We start from the raw sequence: 18,692 nt of genomic DNA, 5'->3' as shown, positions 1-18,692 counted from the left end.
TCAAATCTAAGTGTGCTTGCTGAGTTCTGTGACAAAGATTTTGCAGAATAGCTATTCAGGGCTGGGTGTTGAATATGAACACCAGAAAACCATGGGGAGAGAATATGAAGAAGGTGGGGTTGTGTGGCAGATATTTACACCTTTTCCCCTTGAAGTTGGTTATCTGAAGGTAGGACTGTCGCGGGCAAGGACTTCCAAAGTTTTTGCTTTGCTTTTTGCCTCCACATCCCTCCTCCAATAACCAAGGTTTAGGTTTATTCAATTCATTGCTTCCCACTAAGAAAGTCCCAAAGCAAACTAACAATCACAGTAAAAAAAATACAATAATAAAAACCACATTAGCAATGGAGCGCGCCTGTGAGGATGAAGTCAAACTGCAGTGCCGAAGTGACCTCTTTGGGTCGCAAGCCTGGGGAGTGTGTCTGGAGGTTCTGGGCTGCCCAGAAGATGACCCCGCTCTCAGCCTCACTGATGTGGTCCAAAGGAAAGCAGAGCACTACGTTTGGCACCAGCTTGGCTGCAGGTGTTGCTGGAAGGAGTCATACCTCCATCTGAGAACCTCAAACATAGACATATCCACCAAGTGGCAAGCCATCCACTCTCCAGCTGTACACGTGATGTCTATCCTGGTATAAAGACACCGGTACTCTTAACTCCATCCTCTAATTACCGCAACCCGCAGATAATTGACACCACATACTTTGCTACAGTGGACTTCCAGCTTGAGGCCGATGAGTTGGCTAATTAAAACATTCTGTGTCAGCAGCTTAGCCAATTACCTGACTCTCTGTAGAATTATTTAGTGACACTCCCAACATCTGAATATTTTTTCAAACGTGTAGTTCAAGTCGAGGTGCGTTATTAAAAAGTAGTTAACTTGATGGAAATCTAGTGCATTTTTCTCCCCCTACCCTCCCAGTTAAAATGCCCTTTTCAGCAGATAATTTAAAGTCAGTATGTGGCTGGAGGAGACTCGCTTGTCAGACCTCAGCCTAAAAATATTAAAATGACTTTTAATTTGAGTTGCATGCAAGAATCCCAGTGTAATGCAAGGGCCATTTACTGCTCTTGTTTTCCCATGATGCTTTAGGGCAGGAACTTTAGGGCAGCAACAAACACTAGGTTTTCCCATGATGCTTTAGGGCAGGATATTCCCAGGTTCTAGCGCTATGAAAGAGTGGAGAAAGAACATTTGGCTATCCACTTCCTGTACTCTATGCATAGTTTTATCATGTCGCCTCTTATTCGCCTTTTCTCTAAGCAAAAAGGCCCCAAATGAACTTGTACCCTTTCCTCATAGGGGAGCTGCTCCAGTTGCCTTCTGAGGCAACCCGAACTGTGGACAGTTTCAAGTGTGTTCGCACCATAGATTTTTATCCTGCCATTAGGCTATTGGCGGGATTGTTAATATAATCTGCCCTTCACCAGCAGATCCCAGCGCAGGTGAAACAATTTAAAACTACAGTCAAATCAGTTACAGCAGGGGTCAGCAAACTTTTTCAGCCGTGGGCCAGTCCACTGTCCCTCAGCCCTTGTGGGGGGCCGGACTATATTTTGAGAGGGGAAATGAACGAATTCCTATGCCCCACAAATAACCCAGAGATGCATTTTAAATAAAAGGGCACATTATACTCATGTAAAAACATCCTGATTCCCGGACCGTCCGTGGGCCGGATTTAGAAGGCGATTGGGCCGGATCCGGCCCCTGGGCCTTAGTTTGCTGACCCCTGGGTTACAGGAATAGGGTGGGTCCCAGAAGCACACATCTCAGCTGCCAAAAGCCAGGGGTGAAAAGAAGCATCTTCAGCATTTGCCAAAAGCTATATAATAGAGGTGTGAGATGCACCTCTGTGGGGAGGGAATCCCATGACAGAGAATGCCACCAACCATGAACTTCTGTGGGCGGCAGAACTAGCAAGAGGACCCCCTCTGCTGATCTTAACACCCGAGGAGGTCTGTAGGGAAGGAGCAGGTCTCGGATATTTGGGTCCTAAGTCATTTCTGATCCTTGGTTTGGTATTCGCCCTTTTCGCAGCTGCCACGCACTGGGCTACCCAGTGGAGAAGGTGAGAGTAAATCCCAGCTTGGCAGGCTGAACGTGCTACCAGGGATGTAGATAGTTGGGTGGAGGAAGCAGGACGGAACATAGGAAGCTGCCTTGTATTGAGTCAGGCCCATTGATCCATCTAACTCTGTACTGTCTGCATTGACAGGCAGTGGCTCTTCAGTGTTCTGAAGCAGGAGGAGATGCTAGGGAGTAAACCTGAGACTTCTGGCATGCATGGCAGGGTGGTCTACCACTTTGCCAACAGGAGTGATGCAACTTGGGCCTGGGTGAGGAAGAGGCGGAACAAAGGGGTGTAGAACGCAAGCACATCCAGTAAAGTTTCTAGGCTTAGAGAGGTGGGTGTGCTAGATCCACAAGCACGGCATGATCCCATCAGGTTTGAGAGACCCTGGGGTAGAAGGAAGGCAAGGAAGGGTGTCCCACGCAGGCAGGGCTGGCCAAATAGGTTTTTTCCCCCTTTAATCTATTCATACAATTTATGTACCACTCTACTACTATAGACTCTTAGCAGCCTACAAATATCACAATACCAAAATAAAAATAAAATTCAGTTAAAATGTTAAAATCAGACTTGAATTAAAACATTCCAGCAGCTTTTCCAGTCAGGAATAAAGATGTAAGAAAACATCATGTGCACTTACAGGTGTCTCAACACTGGTAATTCTCTATGATTTTAACACAGAGTAAGGAAATGCCAGGCCCTCAGGCCTGGAATCTATTTCCAAGGCTAAGTCATGCAGTAGAATATGAAGTAGGGTAGGAATTAATTAGCATCTCCTGCTAAAGGAGTAACGTTGATGTCCCCAAATTGGTGCTTTTAAAAACGTTTGTGCCTTTACCATACTATCACGTTGCCTCTATTTATAGAAAGCTGCAAGCTACATAAAAGGTTTATAAATACCTTCCCCCTGCCCTCTTGGTGTTGCAAATCAAAACTGCTTCCAAAGGCTGTCTTTCTGCTTACTTATCACTTGGGTGTCTCTTTAACACGCACCTCTTTCGATAGCTATTTATCATTGCAATTGCTCTTCGTATCTCCATAAAAGTGTGCACAAAAGCAAAGACTAACAAGAAGTTTTGGCCAGTTTTGGGAATAATAAATAAAACAGGTTTAGTCCCCAGCCTCTCCTTAGCCGGGCCTTTTCCTAGCAAGAGAGAGACATGCCATGGGGGCAATCATAGTGCTGCTCTGTGCAAACACGGGACGGAGCTATCATCACTGCGCCTTTACAGTTGTGGGAACACGTGTGGAAGCAGTCTTATTTGCTACAGTCAACCAAGGGAGAGGCTGTCTACAGGCCTGTAGATATATGCTGCTTTCATGGACTTGGGAAGGTATCTTAGACACCGAAGCCTTATCTACGTAGTAGCATGTGATAGTGGAATGTGCGATATCGCTTTGAATTGCAAGCATGTAAGGAGGTGTCACATTTTTGAATGCTCTCCCATGTGAAAAAAATTCCCTGCAAGCAGAAATCTAGCACAGCAGGAGAGGTACTATTTTTTTTTACCTGGATGCAGTTTAAAGACAAAACAGAACATGGGTAGGAACTTTAAAAACAGTGTTTTCCATCCTCGGAGACTGAACTGTCGCAGTCATGGGAATGTAGGGAGCTGCCTCACCGTTTGACCATCTAGCTCAGTATTGCCCACACTGACTGGCAGCAGTTCCTCAAGTCAGAGGCAGGGAGTATTTCCCAGACCCACCTGGAGATGCTGGGGCTTGAACCTGGGACCTTCTGCATGCAAGGCAGACCCTCTACCACTAAGCTACAGCCCTTTCCATCCTGCCACCTCAGGATTCTAGCACCTCACTCTGATGCTTGTGTAGAGAAGGCCTCTCACCACACCCTGAAGACAGCTGATGTGTCTAAGGACAGTCGTACCTTGGTTGTCGAATGCCTTGCGACTTGAACATTTTGGCTCCCGAACGCCGCAAACCCGGAAGTGAGTGTTTCGGTTTGCAAATGTTCTTTGGAACCCGAACATCTGACACAGGTTCCGTGGCTTCTGATTGGCTGCAGGAGCTTCCTGCAGCCAATCAGAAGCCGTGCCTTGGTTTCTAAATGTTTTGGAAGTCGAACAGACTTCCGGAATGGATTCTGTTCAACTTCCAAGCTACGACTGTAGTCCTAAGAGAAGCTTTGCCTAGCCTTTCCTGGAAAATATTATTAACGAGGAGATTCTAGGAATTCCCAGGATAACTTTTCTGTTGCAGGATTGCTTGTTTATAGTTGGGCAATGGCCCTAATACTGGCTGTACCTTTTTCAATTACAGAATTATAAGAGACCACGGACTCATCAACCTCAGAAAGTTCCAGAGTGAGTATCTCGGCTGTCAGCCTTAATGGCTGCGCTGCCTGGCTATAATTAGTCTGAAAGGAGGCTGCCTGATTCACCCTTTAAATACCTCGGTGTTCCTATTTTCTCTTTATGAAATTACCTCTGGGGGCAAATAGTGGTTCCGGCGAATGTTCTGACTCTGCAGCATTGGGGCTCCCCTGGATTAGACCAAAAGTTTGTCTAGTCCTTCATCCTCTTTCCCACAGTGTCCAACCAGCTGCTTATTTTATTTGATTCATTTATATATATGATTATTATTATTTTTGCCTGCCCTTCACCATAAGCTATATAACAATATCTGTACAATTATAAAAACAGAAAAGAACAATATAAATTTCGGCAGAAGAGGTGGATCCTGCAAAACAAACATACTTCGTTGAAGGCCAGGGTAAAGAAGTGCAGCTTCATTGCACAACAGAAGCTGTAAAGTGAGAGTGCTGGATGTGCCTCTAAGGGGAGGGAATCCTCCACAATCCCACAATTTAGGGGTTGCCTTGGAGAATGTCCCCAGGGGGTGCTATTGCCCGGACTTCTGAGGGTAGCAGATAAACCAAGAGAGCTCACCCCACCCCTCTGCAGAGCTCAACACCTGAGAAGGTGTGTAGAGATGGAGGTGGTCTTTCAGATACTTGGGGCCTGCGTTGTTTAGAGCTTTAAGCATTTATGGTAGGCAGGCAAGCAGAGCATGTGAACAACAACTCTCTCCTGCTATAGTCACCCAGTGACTGGTATCAGAAGGCTAGTGCCTCTGATTCTGCCGGTAGTATATGGCTATAGCAATGGTGGGATCTTATCAGCCTCTTGGATGGGAGGCCACTAGAAGCCCATGCAACAGCAGCGTATTAATCCATTTTTTCAAAAAGGCTACTTAAAATGCATGTGTATTTTTGTTATTATTGTAGCTGTTGTTATTAAGTGGGAGACAAAACACCCAATAGCCACATACTATGGTCACCCACACCTTTGGCCTGCTGGGATTGTCATCTCGGTACTAACTGGTCCAGAATGGATGGATTCTGCTAAGCAGAAAAATGTCAGCCCATTCCTGATAACTCGCAGCCCCAACACCGGCATGCTTACAAGGTGTAATACCCGTGCCCCACATAACCAGATGTTGTGTTGGTGTTGCTTGAACTGAGCAGCTGCAAATTTTTAAGAGGTTTGAGAGGAGGGGTTCTACAGGTAGACACATGAACACACAAGCAGGCTGACACCATGGAACGCATTTCAGTGACTGAAAATAGCACTGGAGGCTGATCCGTTAGGGAAAATGGCACACTGCCCCACCAAACTCAGTCGTCCCCCCTCAGCCAGGCCCCTACCTGCCTGCCTCCCTGCTTAGTTACGGCCAGTTTGGGGGTGCCACCACTGTCCGCCTACCTTCTTCTCCTCCTTAGTCTCAGGGTTGCTGTTGTAGAAACCAGCAGGGAGGAGGAGGGCAAAACTGGAATAAGTCGGTCCCCCTTGTCATTGGCCCTGGCTTTGCCTACCATTGGCTTCCCTGCCTTCTGCCCCACCAGTCCCAATGGGCACCAGCCACCACTGGAAAATGGACCAGAGCCCTGGAGAGAACCCATTTAAGGAGAATAGTTAAGAATAAATAGCCACAAATCGGCAATTTGCAGCTAAGCACACGATCACTTCTATCTGACCTGCGCATGGTTCATGGACTCCACCCGAGAAGAGGCAGCATCGCATTTGTGGTGTTTCCTTGAATCTGCATTTTTCTCCTTTGCTAACAAAGCAGCCTTCTGTGTCCTCCCCTTGTCTTGCAGTTCTGGAAAGAAGGTACCCAAAAGAGGTTCAAGATCTTTACGAGACCATGAGGCGCTTTGCAAGGATCCTGGGACCGACGGAGCACGACAAATTCATAGAAAGTCACGCATGTAGGCATCACCTGGTCTTCTGTCTTTTATGCTTGTGTTCCTCTTTCACGTTGCACCATTCTAAGGGTCACACATGAATTCTCTCTCTCTCTATATATATATATATTAGCAGTAAAAGTCCCCCTCCCCAAATATCATTGGCATATACAGTTTCCACCACAATTGTGGTACAGTAAAAAAGGCAGGAAATTGTGAAACCTTTTTATTGAATCGGCCCCTGTGCTTTTGGCCTTCCAGATGTTGCCAAATTGCCATCACCCCTGGCCATTGACCATGACTGTTAGGGCTGATGGGAGTTGTATTTTGGTAACATCTGGAGAGCTGGAGGTCCTCCACTCCTGCCATAGCGGGATGCAAGCTTTAGAGCTGTGTCAAGCCCTTAAAACAGGCATCCTCAAACTCGGCCGTCCAGCTGTTTTGGGACTACAACTCCCATCATCCCTAGCTAACAGGACCAGTGGTCAGGGGTGATGGGAATTGTAGTCCCAAAACAGCTCGAAGGCCAAGTTTGGGGGTGCCTGTCTTAAAAGAAGCACAGCTGAGTGTGGACACACATGTTGGCGCACACACAAAATAGTTGGTGCATGGGATTTGGTTTCTTTTTGTTGCTTGAGTGATGGATTCTGCTTACCAAGTTTTTAGCATGGTAGTGGGCAACCAGATGTTGCTGAACTCCAGCTCTCATCAGTCCAAGCCAGCCTGGCCAATGGTCAGGGATGATGGGAGATGAAGCCCAGCAACATCTGGAGGCCAACAGATGTGTGTTCGGTCCTGCCCAGTCCTTAGCATTTGAGATATAAAGTACACTCACCAGTCTGGCTATTCCAGCTGCTTCAGTTAGAAGATCAATAGTGGTATTATAAATAGCTTTATTACAGGCTGTTTAATGGCCGCAAAGTCTGTCGAGGGCATCTTAAGGTTTTATTTCCAAAAGCACATCTCGTAAGGAAGACCGCGGTGTGGAGAGGAGTGGCCAAACCTCTGGCCTTCCCAGCTCCCATCATCCCTGTCCCCATTGGCCATGCTGGACACAGATGCTCCCGACCCCTTCTTTTAGGACAGGAGATCAGCAAAGAAAATGGGTTGAGAGAAATGACTACACACAACCTGTTCTGTTATTGTTGAACAGATACTTGAGAGAAGGGATCAAAACCTCCTGCTTTGATGCAGTTCGCAAGTTTGTTCCGACTGTGACAGCTATATTTGTTTTTTCATTTGCCCAAGCTAGCATGCAGCAAATACCTGTGTTGGGGTTTTTTTTTTGCATGTCTTGAAGCAAAACTCTCATGTATATAACACAGTTATGATTCATGTCCCTGGAACAAAGCAACAGGTTTCTAGGCAGTAGTTGCTGACACATGTACGTACACACAACGTCTTGGGCAAGGTGTTGTGAAATTAACCCAGTTGTCCAGAGTAGAGAAGCTGGCCCTCATTCAAGTACAGTTACTAATTGGTCTCGGCTTTGAATAAGGAACAGCATAAGCACAAAGGAACCACCCACAATTTAAGCCAAGTCTCTGCACTTTTACCCCGAAGGAAACCAAATATTCAGTTTTGCAGATAACCACCCCAAGCATGTGAATGTCACTTTTTTGTAGGGGGAGGGATAAGACAGAAACAGCTGTAGAAATGAGGAACTCGGAGGCTCCTGAACTTCAGGAGTTTTGCAGCGCTCCAATGAGTTGTTTAGGGATGCGGGTGGCGCTGTGGGTTAAACCACAGAGCCTAGGACTTGCTGATCAGAAGGTCGGCGGTTCGAATCCCCGCGACGGGGTGAGCTCCCGTTGCTCAGTCCCTGCTCCTGCCAATCTAGCAGTTCAAAAGCACGTCAAAGTGCAAGTAGATAAATAGGTACCGCTCCAGCGGGAAGGTAAACGGCATTTCCGTGCGCTGCTCTGGTTCGCCAGAAGCAGCTTAGACATGCTGGCCACATGACCCGGAAGCCGTACGCCGGCTCCCTCTGCCAATAAAGCGAGATGAGCGCTGCAACCCCAGAGTCAGTCATGACTGGACCTAATGGTCAGGGGCCCTTTACCTTTACTAATGAGTTGTTTTATTATTAGAAAATCTGTCCCAGAAAGCACTTGCGGCAGAATTTCAGCAAGATTTTGACAAGGCTGCCACTAAGTGTCAAGTCGTGGGGATCCCATGACTTGGCATCCTGTCGGAGGCTTTGCCTTTCAAAGGTGCCTCACTCTTCCATCATCTAACCACTCATCTAGTTTGCATAATTAACAATCTTTAATTGGCCTCTCTGCATTCCAGCAGAGGCAGTTGTAAACGATTAATCCCCTCTACATTTCCTCTTATTTCTGTTTGATGCAATGCCTGCATCAACAACTTCAAAGCTGTTTCTGTGCTCCACGCCAGGGACTTTTCACAGAAATGGGCGCGGCAGTTTCTGCATAGCTGTGGTTTTATTGAGATCTAAAACTTTTCTAATTAGTTACTCGGGAGAGGTTTTTTTTTTAAAAAATTAGCTCATAATGTCTCTTAATGTGATCAAGCGCAGGTGCTTCTCATGTCTGAAAATGGAGCAATCAATAGGCCGGTTTGCCCTCCTCTTCTCCCCTTCCCTGACACACTGCCATTAATTGCTTGGAAGCAAATAAACATTAAGAGTAATAATAATAATTTTAGCATTTATATACAGTGGTGCCCTGCAAGACGAATGCCTCGCAAGACGAAAAACTCACTAGACGAAAGAGTTTTCCGTCTTTTGAGTCATTCCGCAAGACAAATTTCCCTATGGGCTTGCTTCGCAAGACGAAACGTCTTGCGAGTTCTTGCAAGTTTTTTTCCTTTTTCTTTAAGCCGCTAATAGCCGCTAAGCCGTTAATAGCCGCTAATAGCCGTGCTTCGCAAGACGAAAAAACCGCTAGACGAAGAGACTCGCGGAACGGATTAATTTCGTCTTGCGAGGCACCACTGTATAGCACTTACATAGCACTTCAAAGAACTCCGTGTGCTTCATAGACACATGTAATAATTATATATGCCTTTCAATTAAAAAACAAACAAACCTTCAAGCAGTTTACAAATAAAGCCACTTTTAATTTTTTTTTATTACATTTATATCTCACCTTTATGGTGACATGCCTGGCTTTCTCCCTCTCCAGATTATCCTCACAATATTGTGAGGTAGGTTAGTCTTAGGACCTCAGTCCAGTTTCTGGCCGGAAAGAAACAAGGGAATTTCCAACTCGCCCTCTTAGCTTTTGCACACCGTATAAGGGTATACCATATTCTATAAGGTGTAGCGCAGGGGTGGGGAACCTCAGGCCTTGAGGCCAAATGTGGCTCCAGGCTTCTCTGTCTGGCCCTCAAAACTCTCCCCAAACCAAACCCCTCACTGTCCCTGGTTCACACCCCACAGATGTGCCCTTGAGCTCTGACAACACTTCTACCCAACGGAGGATAGAGAAGGATGTGTGTGTAGAAATTAGCCTAGTGTATGAAGGCATTTTTTACATTCATTGCTGCACCCATTTTGTTTCTGTCCCTACTCACCACTGGCACATGGTCCCCAGAAGGCGACGCAGCCCTCAGGCTGAAAAACTGTTTCCCACCTCTGAAATTCATTTTTTCAAGCAGTTTTACAAGAAGCTGCTCTTCCAAACACTGGTGTTTAACCCCCGTTCGAGACAGCTATCTCGGACTTGGGTCACATTTCTGGCATCACTGATCTACCTTGCCTGGCTTTGCCGTCTCTTTTCTCAGGCCCCAGATTGGCTCACAGAGACCCGGTTTCCCCTTTGTCACTTTCATTAACATGTCTGCAGCTACTTGGCTCCCACACCAGCTTTTCGAGAGACTTGTTGCATTGAAGGACTTCAGCAGTTGTCTCAGCCTGTCTGCCTCTCCCCAACCCCACGGATGCTCTCACCCAATGGAAGCATCATAGATCTGAGTTCCTTTGTTAACGGATGTTTATCCTATATACATGGGGGGGGGGCGTGCGTGTTCCCCACATTTACACCAAAAAATGAATATAAATAAATGCCTTTTCAAAAGACAGCTAGAAACTTGGTAGGGCTGAAATTCTGAGGGATCCAGACTCTACTCCAGCTACCACATTATGCACGAAGAGCAAGGGTTGTATAGTAGTGGATAGGGCACCCAGGGGTGACCTTTTCCCATTCCTTTTTTTTATGTTTCTGTTATTCTACCCAGTGGAGTTTGAGCTGCGAAGGGAAATCAAACGACTTCAGGAGTACAGGACAGCGGGGATCACCAATTTCTGCAGTAAGTACATGCTGAATAAGTTAGCCATGGCTGGGCTGCTGTGGCACTTAATTCAAAGCAGAACGTTATCGTAAGTAATTTCCATCCGAAATACGTTCATTTGCGTGTCAGTCCGTTGTACTTTTGGGGGTTGGGCAAGCAGCAATTTGAACTGCTTTGAATCCCTTGATTGTTTAGGGAACGCCTCACAAGGCAAATGGCTGGATTCTGCAGCGGTGACCAGTTCTGAATGCGTTGGGGAATTACCTGTTTGACTCATGAATGCAGGAGTGCCTTTCATCAGAGGGAAGACTATATCTACCTGCCTAGTCATCAGAGTCTAGCTTCCTGCTTTGGAGAAACAGGGAGAGAGACAAACCTCTCTGCTGTGTCAGCAGACAAACTCACATATCATCATCATTTTATTTCCTTGTTTGTTTACATATTTATACACCATTTCATGCCAAGATGACTTCTGAGTGGTTGCTTTGGGCTTTTTGATTTTGCTCATAAGACAGGACAAGCCTAGTCTAGCTGTCTCTTGAATAAGGAGCGCGTGGTGCTGTGGGTTAAACCACAGAGCCTAGGACTTGCTGATCAGAAGGTCGGCGGTTCAAATCCCCGCAACGGGGTGAGCTCCCGTTCCTCGGTCCCTGCTCCTGCCAACCTAGCAGTTCAAAAGCACATCAAAGTACAAGTAGATAAAGAGGTACCACTCTGGCGGGAAGGTAAACGGTGTTTCCATGAGCTGCTCTGGTTTGCCAGAAGCGGCTTAGTCATGCTGGCCACATGACCCGGAAGCTGTACGCCGGCCCCCTCGGCCAGTAAAGTGAGATGAGTGCCGCAACCCCAGAGTTGGCCACGACTGGAACTAATGGTCAGGGTCCCTTTACCTTTACTAAGCCTTCAGATATTTGAGACCCCCCTAAGCAAAGCTGGTTTTCGTGACAAATTATCCCTGAGTAACTAACCCTGAGCTCAGTTCAATCTCAAATTGAAAACAGGTCAGTAATTCACTGGCAGGATGAGAGACCCTTGGCTCTTGCAGCTGGTTATGTAAATCACCCCCCCCCCAAAAGCCTCTTTTATCTGGCTCTTGGGACACTCCCTAGCTCACAGCCTCTCCTGGCTGCTTTACACCTAGAGTGTTTTTGCCTGGCTGGAACGTGTCCTTGAACTCTGATAATGCCTTGTTTCCCTGGATGGAGGAGAGGGGTATGTATATGTGTGGAACGTAGCCCACTGTACAACTCCAATCCTCCAAATACATTCATTGCCCCGCCCACGTTGCCTCTGGCCCCGCCCACCATTGGCATGTGGCCTCCAGAAGACTGAGCTGAAGGAGATGTGGCCCTCGGGCTGAAAAAGTTCCCGCATGTAAATTATTGCTGCTAGAACTAGCAAATGCTGGGATTTCCCAGCACTACAGCATTAGGACTCACTGGTCAATGTCAACATCTACCACACTTGACATCTAATGTACACATGGTTTGTATCCAACATCAGCCCTTCTCGGGGCAGAGCCATTGGAAATGCATGGGTCTGGCTAACTTGGGTCCAAAGCTGCTTTGCCTTCTTAGCCTTATTGGAATGGGTCAGCTGCCTGTGGCAGTTCGCTTGTCTGTCGAGCCATATCAACAATTGTTTTCTTGGCGCAGGTGCAAGAACATATGACCGGCTCAAAAAGACCCGCGAGGAGGAGTGCCTGAAGCGCACCATGCTCTCCGAAGTCCTCCAGTACATCCAGGACAGCAGTGCCTGTCAGCAGTGGCTCAGTCGGCAAGCGGACATGTACGTCAACCAAAAATGAGGGTTTGGGGGTGGTTGTTTTTAGTGAAGCCAGAGCAAAATTGGCACGGAGCAGCTGTTTCGTAAACCCAGAATAAGCAAATGGGTGTGTGGTGTGGCATAATACAAAAAAGTAAGTGGTTGAATCTGCTTTTAAGGATCTTCTGTGTCAATTTTGCCATGAAATATCTGCCCAGGACCAAAATTCTCGTTAAGGAAAGAAAGGTGGAGCTAAGCGAATTTAAGAACATAATCTGGTAAAACAGGAATTCATGTTTCCTACCCAGGTGGGAGCACCTGTTCTGGGAAAACCCAGGATAGGCCTTGCCAACCAGAAACATATATACTCTGTGCCAAAATAATAATAATAAATAATAATAACTTAGCCCATTCTCTGTCTTCTGAGAATTCAGCAGGCATTGCCCACGTGCTTTCCAGTATAACTTGTTTCTTACTTTTCATGAAATCTCCGTGCCTTCCCTACCATATATTCCGGGCCCTTTCCTGCACTTTTGCCTGTCACAATCCTGCCTTCCAGTAACGTTGGCGCAGGCAACCAGAAAGTTCCGAGGCACACGCCCCAAGCCGAAAGCCCCAGAGATGGCAGCTCTGGAGCCATTGAAGGCTGGCATCCTCAGCCACCAGGGCCCCACTGCTACTCTTGAGCTTGCTCGTTCAGGCAGACCACCATACACTTGCAGGGGGGGGGGGGTGCAGCACTAGACTTTAGGCCAGAGCTCTGCCCATTTAAGGGCTGTCCCACCAACCTCAGCGAGGGGGTGGAACCAGCACAAGATAGGCCCAGGAGTATAAAATAGCTCAGCTGAGATTGAGATGGGGGGGGAGGGCTTTTTTGCCCGTGGAAAAAATGTGTGTGTTACCTATTCTCGTGCCACATGAGGCTTATTCACAATACGTTTTCCTTTAAAATTTCATTTTTAGAGATTCTGGCCTGAGTCCCACAATGCCGGTAACCTCAAATTCAGGTGAGTGCTTTCCAGGCTCCGCCCACATTTCCAGCCCTTGCACCAGTTTCAGGGCTGTTAGAAATGGGGAAAACAAGCCATACCCATTAGCTGTTAATGCACTACTAATCCCACACCACCCTGTTATTAAAAGGAAGGACTAGGTTGCTGCATGCTGGGCAGCTGCTGATTCCTCCCACTCCTTGCTGACCAGGAAACAGGCATCGGAAAGCCACCAACCGCAGCAGAGCAGGGGCCTCTCGGAGGTGCAACCCCTGGGATAGGAAACCTCTGAAGGCCTATTGACTCATGGAGTCTATGGTACAACATTCCTCAGCATCTCCAGGCAGAGCTGTCGTAGGAAGAAGCCCTGCCCGAAACCCTGCCAATCAATTCAGGCAGTTCAGAATAAGTTCAGTATAAGGCTTCCAAATTTCCTAAGCTCCCAAATCTTTGGCAGCCAGCGTGGTGTGGTGGTTAGAGTGCGACCTGGGAGACCAGGGTTCGAATCCCCACTTAGCCGCTTGAAGCTGACTGGGTGACCACGATCTCAGCCAAACCTCCTTCACTGGGTTGTTGTGAGGATAATCTGGAGAGGGCGAGAACCATCCTGAGCTCCTTGGAGGAAAGGAGGGATATAGATGCAAGAATGAATGGAATAAAACAGAATGGTGGGAGAACAAGCACACAAATACACACACACACACACACACACACACACACACACAAACACACCCCCTTCTCTTCCAGGGTCATGAGCTCAGTCCTGGCTTGACTTATTTCAGAGCACTTCACGTGTTGCAATCAGGCGTGTGGCTGTCTGCGCATATAGGGGCTGTGAGCTGTGTCTCCAGCTCCTCAATTTGCACCTTCCTGTGAAGAGGTCCCTCTGCTGTCTTTTCCCCAAATCAGTGGTCCGTATGCAATATTTGATGGTGGAGCTGGAGCCAGGAACGTATTAAAAGACATTAGTAGTTAATGCTGCTTTGGGGGCCCTCAAGATGGAGGCGAAAGGGAGGCTGCTTGAATGTGGGTACTATTTTAAAAACACACACACACACACAAGATTTCTCTCTTGACAGCTCGTTTTCTAATAGGGGCTCTTAGCCATTACTCGGCTGCAGATTTCCAGCAATTACATCTCACAAGCCTGAATGAGCTTCAGTGTGAGTAACGCAGCCACATTTCAGCTCTGCAGCCTGTAACTTTTTCCACGCTGCACGCCTCAGAGGAAAGGTGGCTGAGCCTAATAGACATGTCTCTGTCACCCATAACTGCCCCACTTTGCACAGTGTGAGGGCTAGGTGTGGTTCAGGTGCATTCACAGCTGAATGTGCCAGGTTCAAATCCGCACTTAAGCAGCTGAGCAAATTGCACTTCCCTGCTTTTGCCTGCAGTCCTGAGCACATTTGCCAGGAATTGCATACCATGAAAACCCAGCGGCACTTACTTCCTGGTAAATACACTTAAGTACCATTGAGCTCAGTGGGGCTTTTAACTGCTGAGTAAATAAACACGTTGATAGGGATTTTTTTTATCCTGCTCAGTCCCAGAGGCTGGAGTAGCTTGCAATCAAAAGCTATTATGCACAGTAGGGGAGGGGAACATCTGGGCCCTCCAGATGTCACCGGACTACAACTCCCATCATCCCTGACCGTTGGCCATGCTGGCTGATGGGAGTTGGAATCAGCAACATCCAGAGGGCCACAGGCTCCCCGTCCCTGATAAAAAGCAAAATCCAAGTAGATTCAATGTTAAAGCCCATTCGGCATCTAATTCCCCATCAGTTTTGAGAGTCCTCATCCTGGTCACAGCAACCCAGACACATTATTGAAGGCCCTCAGTCACAAACATTCCAACCCTCCAACCTCTCCCACACCAGTGGCTTCCTGGAAGGCTTCTCTCACTCCCTTTAATACCTGCTTTTGCCTAAACCTGACTTATACTTCCCATCCCCAGGAAGGTACAGTGCATAAGCTTGTTGCAGGAACCAAAAACAAACAATGCAGAGTGCAAGGCACACTGAGCGTCTTACTTACTACTGGTCCATCCAGCCCAGTATTGTCTGCTCTGACTGGCAGCAGCTCTCTCCCATTCTCAGACATCTGTGTCTCGCTACTCTGCTACCTGAAACCCTTCATCACTGGAGATGCCAGGGACTGAGCCTGAGCTGTGGACCATCCCCCATAAACTTTAAAAGGTATTATTAGCCCAAACACGGAGGTCGATGCTGTGTCAAACTCATAAAAGCACACACAACTCAAAAACAGATTTGGGGGGAAACAGCAGCATATGATGTATTATCTCAAATCCTTTCGGCACCACCTTCATCTCTTTCGGGGCAGGGATCCTACGGCCCTCTAGATGCTGTCAGATTCGAAATTCCCACCAGCCCCAGCCCACATGACAGGTGCTGTGGGGCAAAGGCAGTTTCACCCTGTTATCAATCAATCAATCAATCAATCAATCAATCAATCTAGCAACATCTGGAGGGCCACAGCATTCATTTTGTTCTTCCTGCATTGTTACTATAATGTCAGTGAACCTTTGTCACGTGCATCAGAAGCTAATGTGGTGGGTTGTTCCCCCCCCCCAATTTTGGTGCTCTCAAAATAGCATACTAGGACTGTAGATACTGTAGTCATCAAAGGAGTAAAAAACCAACAACCATAGTTGATGCTCTCTGCAGGCACCGCTTTGACTATCCTGACTTCCCACACCCTCCCAACTGCTGCAACATTTTCAGGAACAGCAAAAGTTGATTTTCAGAGCCACCAGCTCCTTGTTAACCGCGGTTGGGTGTTTATGCTGCTTTTATTATCTCCTCGCAGGTAGACGGAGTGCACCGCCGCTGAACCTCACTGGTCTCCCAGGCACAGAGAAACTTAACGAGAAAGAAAAAGAGGTAAATGGGGAACAGAGGCTGCCTGGGGAAACCGCAGCTTTAAAGGGCCATCGGCCTCTCGGGCAACAGTAAACCATAAGCCCAGTCAAAAAACAGTTACAACAACAGGTAGCTGATTGCGGGGCCTGCATAGGAGCACGAGAAGGTGCCTTATACCAAGTCAGACCATTGGTCCATTAACTCGATATTGTCTACACTGACTGGCAACAGCTCTCCAGGGTTTTAGGCAAGGGTACAGTTCTGCCTACCTGGGGATGAACTTGGGACCTTCTGCAGGCAAAGCAGATACTCTTCTCATTGAGCCACAGTCCTCCCCACCACAACTTGCTCTGGCTGAAATTATTGCAATGAGAGTTTGAGGCACATGTTGCAAGGGATCGTTTGCTCTAGTATTTAAGAGCTAGCCTGGTGGCCACAGGCAGTGAGGAGATGCATGCTGGTGAGTGCACAGAATTGCGCATGGGAGGCAGCAGCCTTGCTTCTGCCCTCTGCTGCACTCAGCAAAGCAGGCTGGCAGGGGAGCAAAGCCCCTGCTCTGTGCACAGCATAGGTTGTCAGTGAGCTGCTGCGAAAGGAACAGAGTGCCTGAACCCTCTGCCACCTGCTAGCAGGCTAGTAACTTCCATGGGCTTGTTTACAAGGCTGCCCTATTTACCGGCTCACTTGATTCTTTGTGATATTGCCCATCGTTACAAAACCACAAGTGTGCTGCTAGATTTTCCTGCGACTGTGGGTCAGTTATGGATAGGATTATATTGCTGGGGGACATTCTTAAGAGAATGTCATTAGCCCCACACTTACTTTATTTACATAACGTATATACAGTGGTACCTCTGGTTGCGAACGGGATCCGTTCCGGAGGCCCGTTCGCAACATAAAAAGAGTGCAACCTGAAGCACGGTATCTGCGCAGGTGCGTGGCGTGATTTGGTGCTTGTGCGTATGCATGAAGCACAATTTAGTGCCTCTGCACATGCGGTGAAACCCGGAAGTAACCCTTTCTGGTACTTATGGGTTGCCGTGGGACGTAACCTGAAAGAACATAACATGAAGCAAACGTAACATGAGGTATGACTGTACAGTTTAAAACTGCAATTTCTAAGCAGTGTGCAATAGGAATATAGGAGGGATACAAAAGGGATGCAGCATAAAATCGGTTAACATTAACCGTAAAATAGAAGGGATGGACACTACTTCGTCATCACCAGGCACCAGAAGTTCAACAGGGACAGGGCCTGTCTGATCTCAGCCAGCTCAGTGGCAGGGCGTCTGAGTTGCACTCAGAAGGTCCCAGGTTCAGTGCCTGAGCATCTCCAGGCAGGCCAGGGAGAGAAACCCCCGCTCCTGAAACCCTGCAGTCACTCAGCATAGACAACACTGAGCTAAACAGTGTTCCAGCATCTGCAAACAGGGTCTGAATACCTCCACCTCAGCTCAGCTAGTCTTATATTGAAAAAAGACGTGTGTACCCAAGTGTGGATCTATGTGTCTATGCTGCCATGTGTGTGTGTGTGTGTGTGTGTGTGAATAGAAACAGAGTTGAGGGTAAGTGAGCTTTTTCAGAAGAAAAGGGCCAGGATTTATTTTAAGGAGACAGCAACAATACAGTGGTACCTCAGGTTAAGTACTTAATTCGTTCCGGAGGTCCGTACTTAACCTGAAACTGTTCTTAACCTGAAGCACCACTTTAGCTAATGGGGCTGCCGCTGCGCCGCCGGAGCACGATTTCTGTTCTCATCCTGAAGCAAAGTTCTTAACCTGAAGCACTATTTCTGGGTTAGCAGAGTCTGTAACCTGAAGCGTATGTAACCCGAGGTACCACTGTACTTCTCCAGTCCTTCTCTGGGGCCACTTGATAACACCAGTTCCCTTTGGGGCTGCTTTCCTTTGCTCCTCCCAGGCAAATCTTAGATGTGCAGCCTTTTCCCATAAGCTTTCCCAGCCCGACAAAACACACCACCAGTTAGCTACTAAATTGGCATTTTGGGTGCCTTCTCGTGTTACAGGTGAAGCCACCTTGTCTGCGGCACCAAGAAGGAGCTGTGTTTTCCCAAGACGTTCTGCTCTTGCCGTCTCGTTCCTGCCGGAGGTTTTGCCGGAGCCTTTCCTTATTAAAAGGAAGGAGGAGCGGGGGAAATAAGCAGCTGGTGTCTCCAACGGGGTCATTATATAGCACTGGGAACTTCAGAGGCAAGCTGGATTTGGGGGACCAGCTGCTGCTGCTGTTGCCGCCTTGCTAAATTGGACTGCAGGCCTTTTGCAGAAGCCCCATTTCAGTCTCCGGGAAAGGCTGGGGGTTTGCCTCGGTAATAAACTTCCAGGATTTAAGAACTCCCGCCTGCAGAGCCTTGCTCCACAGAACTCTTCTGGCTCCGTTATCGCTGGGCAGAGCCGAGTGCCAATTTTGTGAAAAGATATAAAAGGGAGCAGGCTTGGCCCGACTGCGGGGGATTAAGAGGCAGCTGTCCTTATTGGCATGTCTCCCATCAGGCTCCGTCAGTCATTGCTAGC

The 18,692-nt window shown here is 47.6% G+C and overlaps 1 protein-coding gene and 1 long non-coding RNA gene across 8 annotated transcripts in view; one reads left to right on the top strand and one right to left on the bottom strand.

Moving 5' to 3' along the window:
• TADA2A (transcriptional adaptor 2A) overlaps positions 1-18,692 on the top strand; it is a 31,297-nt gene that overhangs the window by 11,121 nt on the left and 1,484 nt on the right. For all 7 annotated transcript variants that reach the window (XM_083714691.1, XM_083714689.1, XM_083714693.1 and 4 more), the window contains 6 exons: positions 4,347-4,390; positions 6,187-6,297; positions 10,474-10,545; positions 12,183-12,315; positions 13,255-13,298; positions 16,109-16,182. In XM_083714691.1, the coding sequence (XP_083570817.1) occupies positions 4,347-4,390; positions 6,187-6,297; positions 10,474-10,545; positions 12,183-12,315; positions 13,255-13,298; positions 16,109-16,182 (478 nt within the window). The remainder of the gene's footprint in view (positions 1-4,346; positions 4,391-6,186; positions 6,298-10,473; positions 10,546-12,182; positions 12,316-13,254; positions 13,299-16,108; positions 16,183-18,692) is intronic.
• The window catches only part of LOC310832754, a 49,794-nt gene continuing 35,498 nt past the window's right edge, over positions 4,397-18,692 (bottom strand). Inside the window, exons 2-3 of the long non-coding RNA XR_014558409.1 lie at positions 16,431-16,515; positions 4,397-6,188 (exon numbers count right to left, since the gene is read on the bottom strand). This is a non-coding gene — a long non-coding RNA (uncharacterized lncRNA). The remainder of the gene's footprint in view (positions 6,189-16,430; positions 16,516-18,692) is intronic.

This window comes from Podarcis gaigeae (genome assembly GCF_964106915.1).
Source record: "Podarcis gaigeae genome assembly, chromosome: 15".
Taxonomy (NCBI): domain Eukaryota; kingdom Metazoa; phylum Chordata; class Lepidosauria; order Squamata; family Lacertidae; genus Podarcis; species Podarcis gaigeae.
Note: the sequence above shows the minus strand (reverse complement) of the source record. Positions and strands in the feature narration are given on the sequence as shown.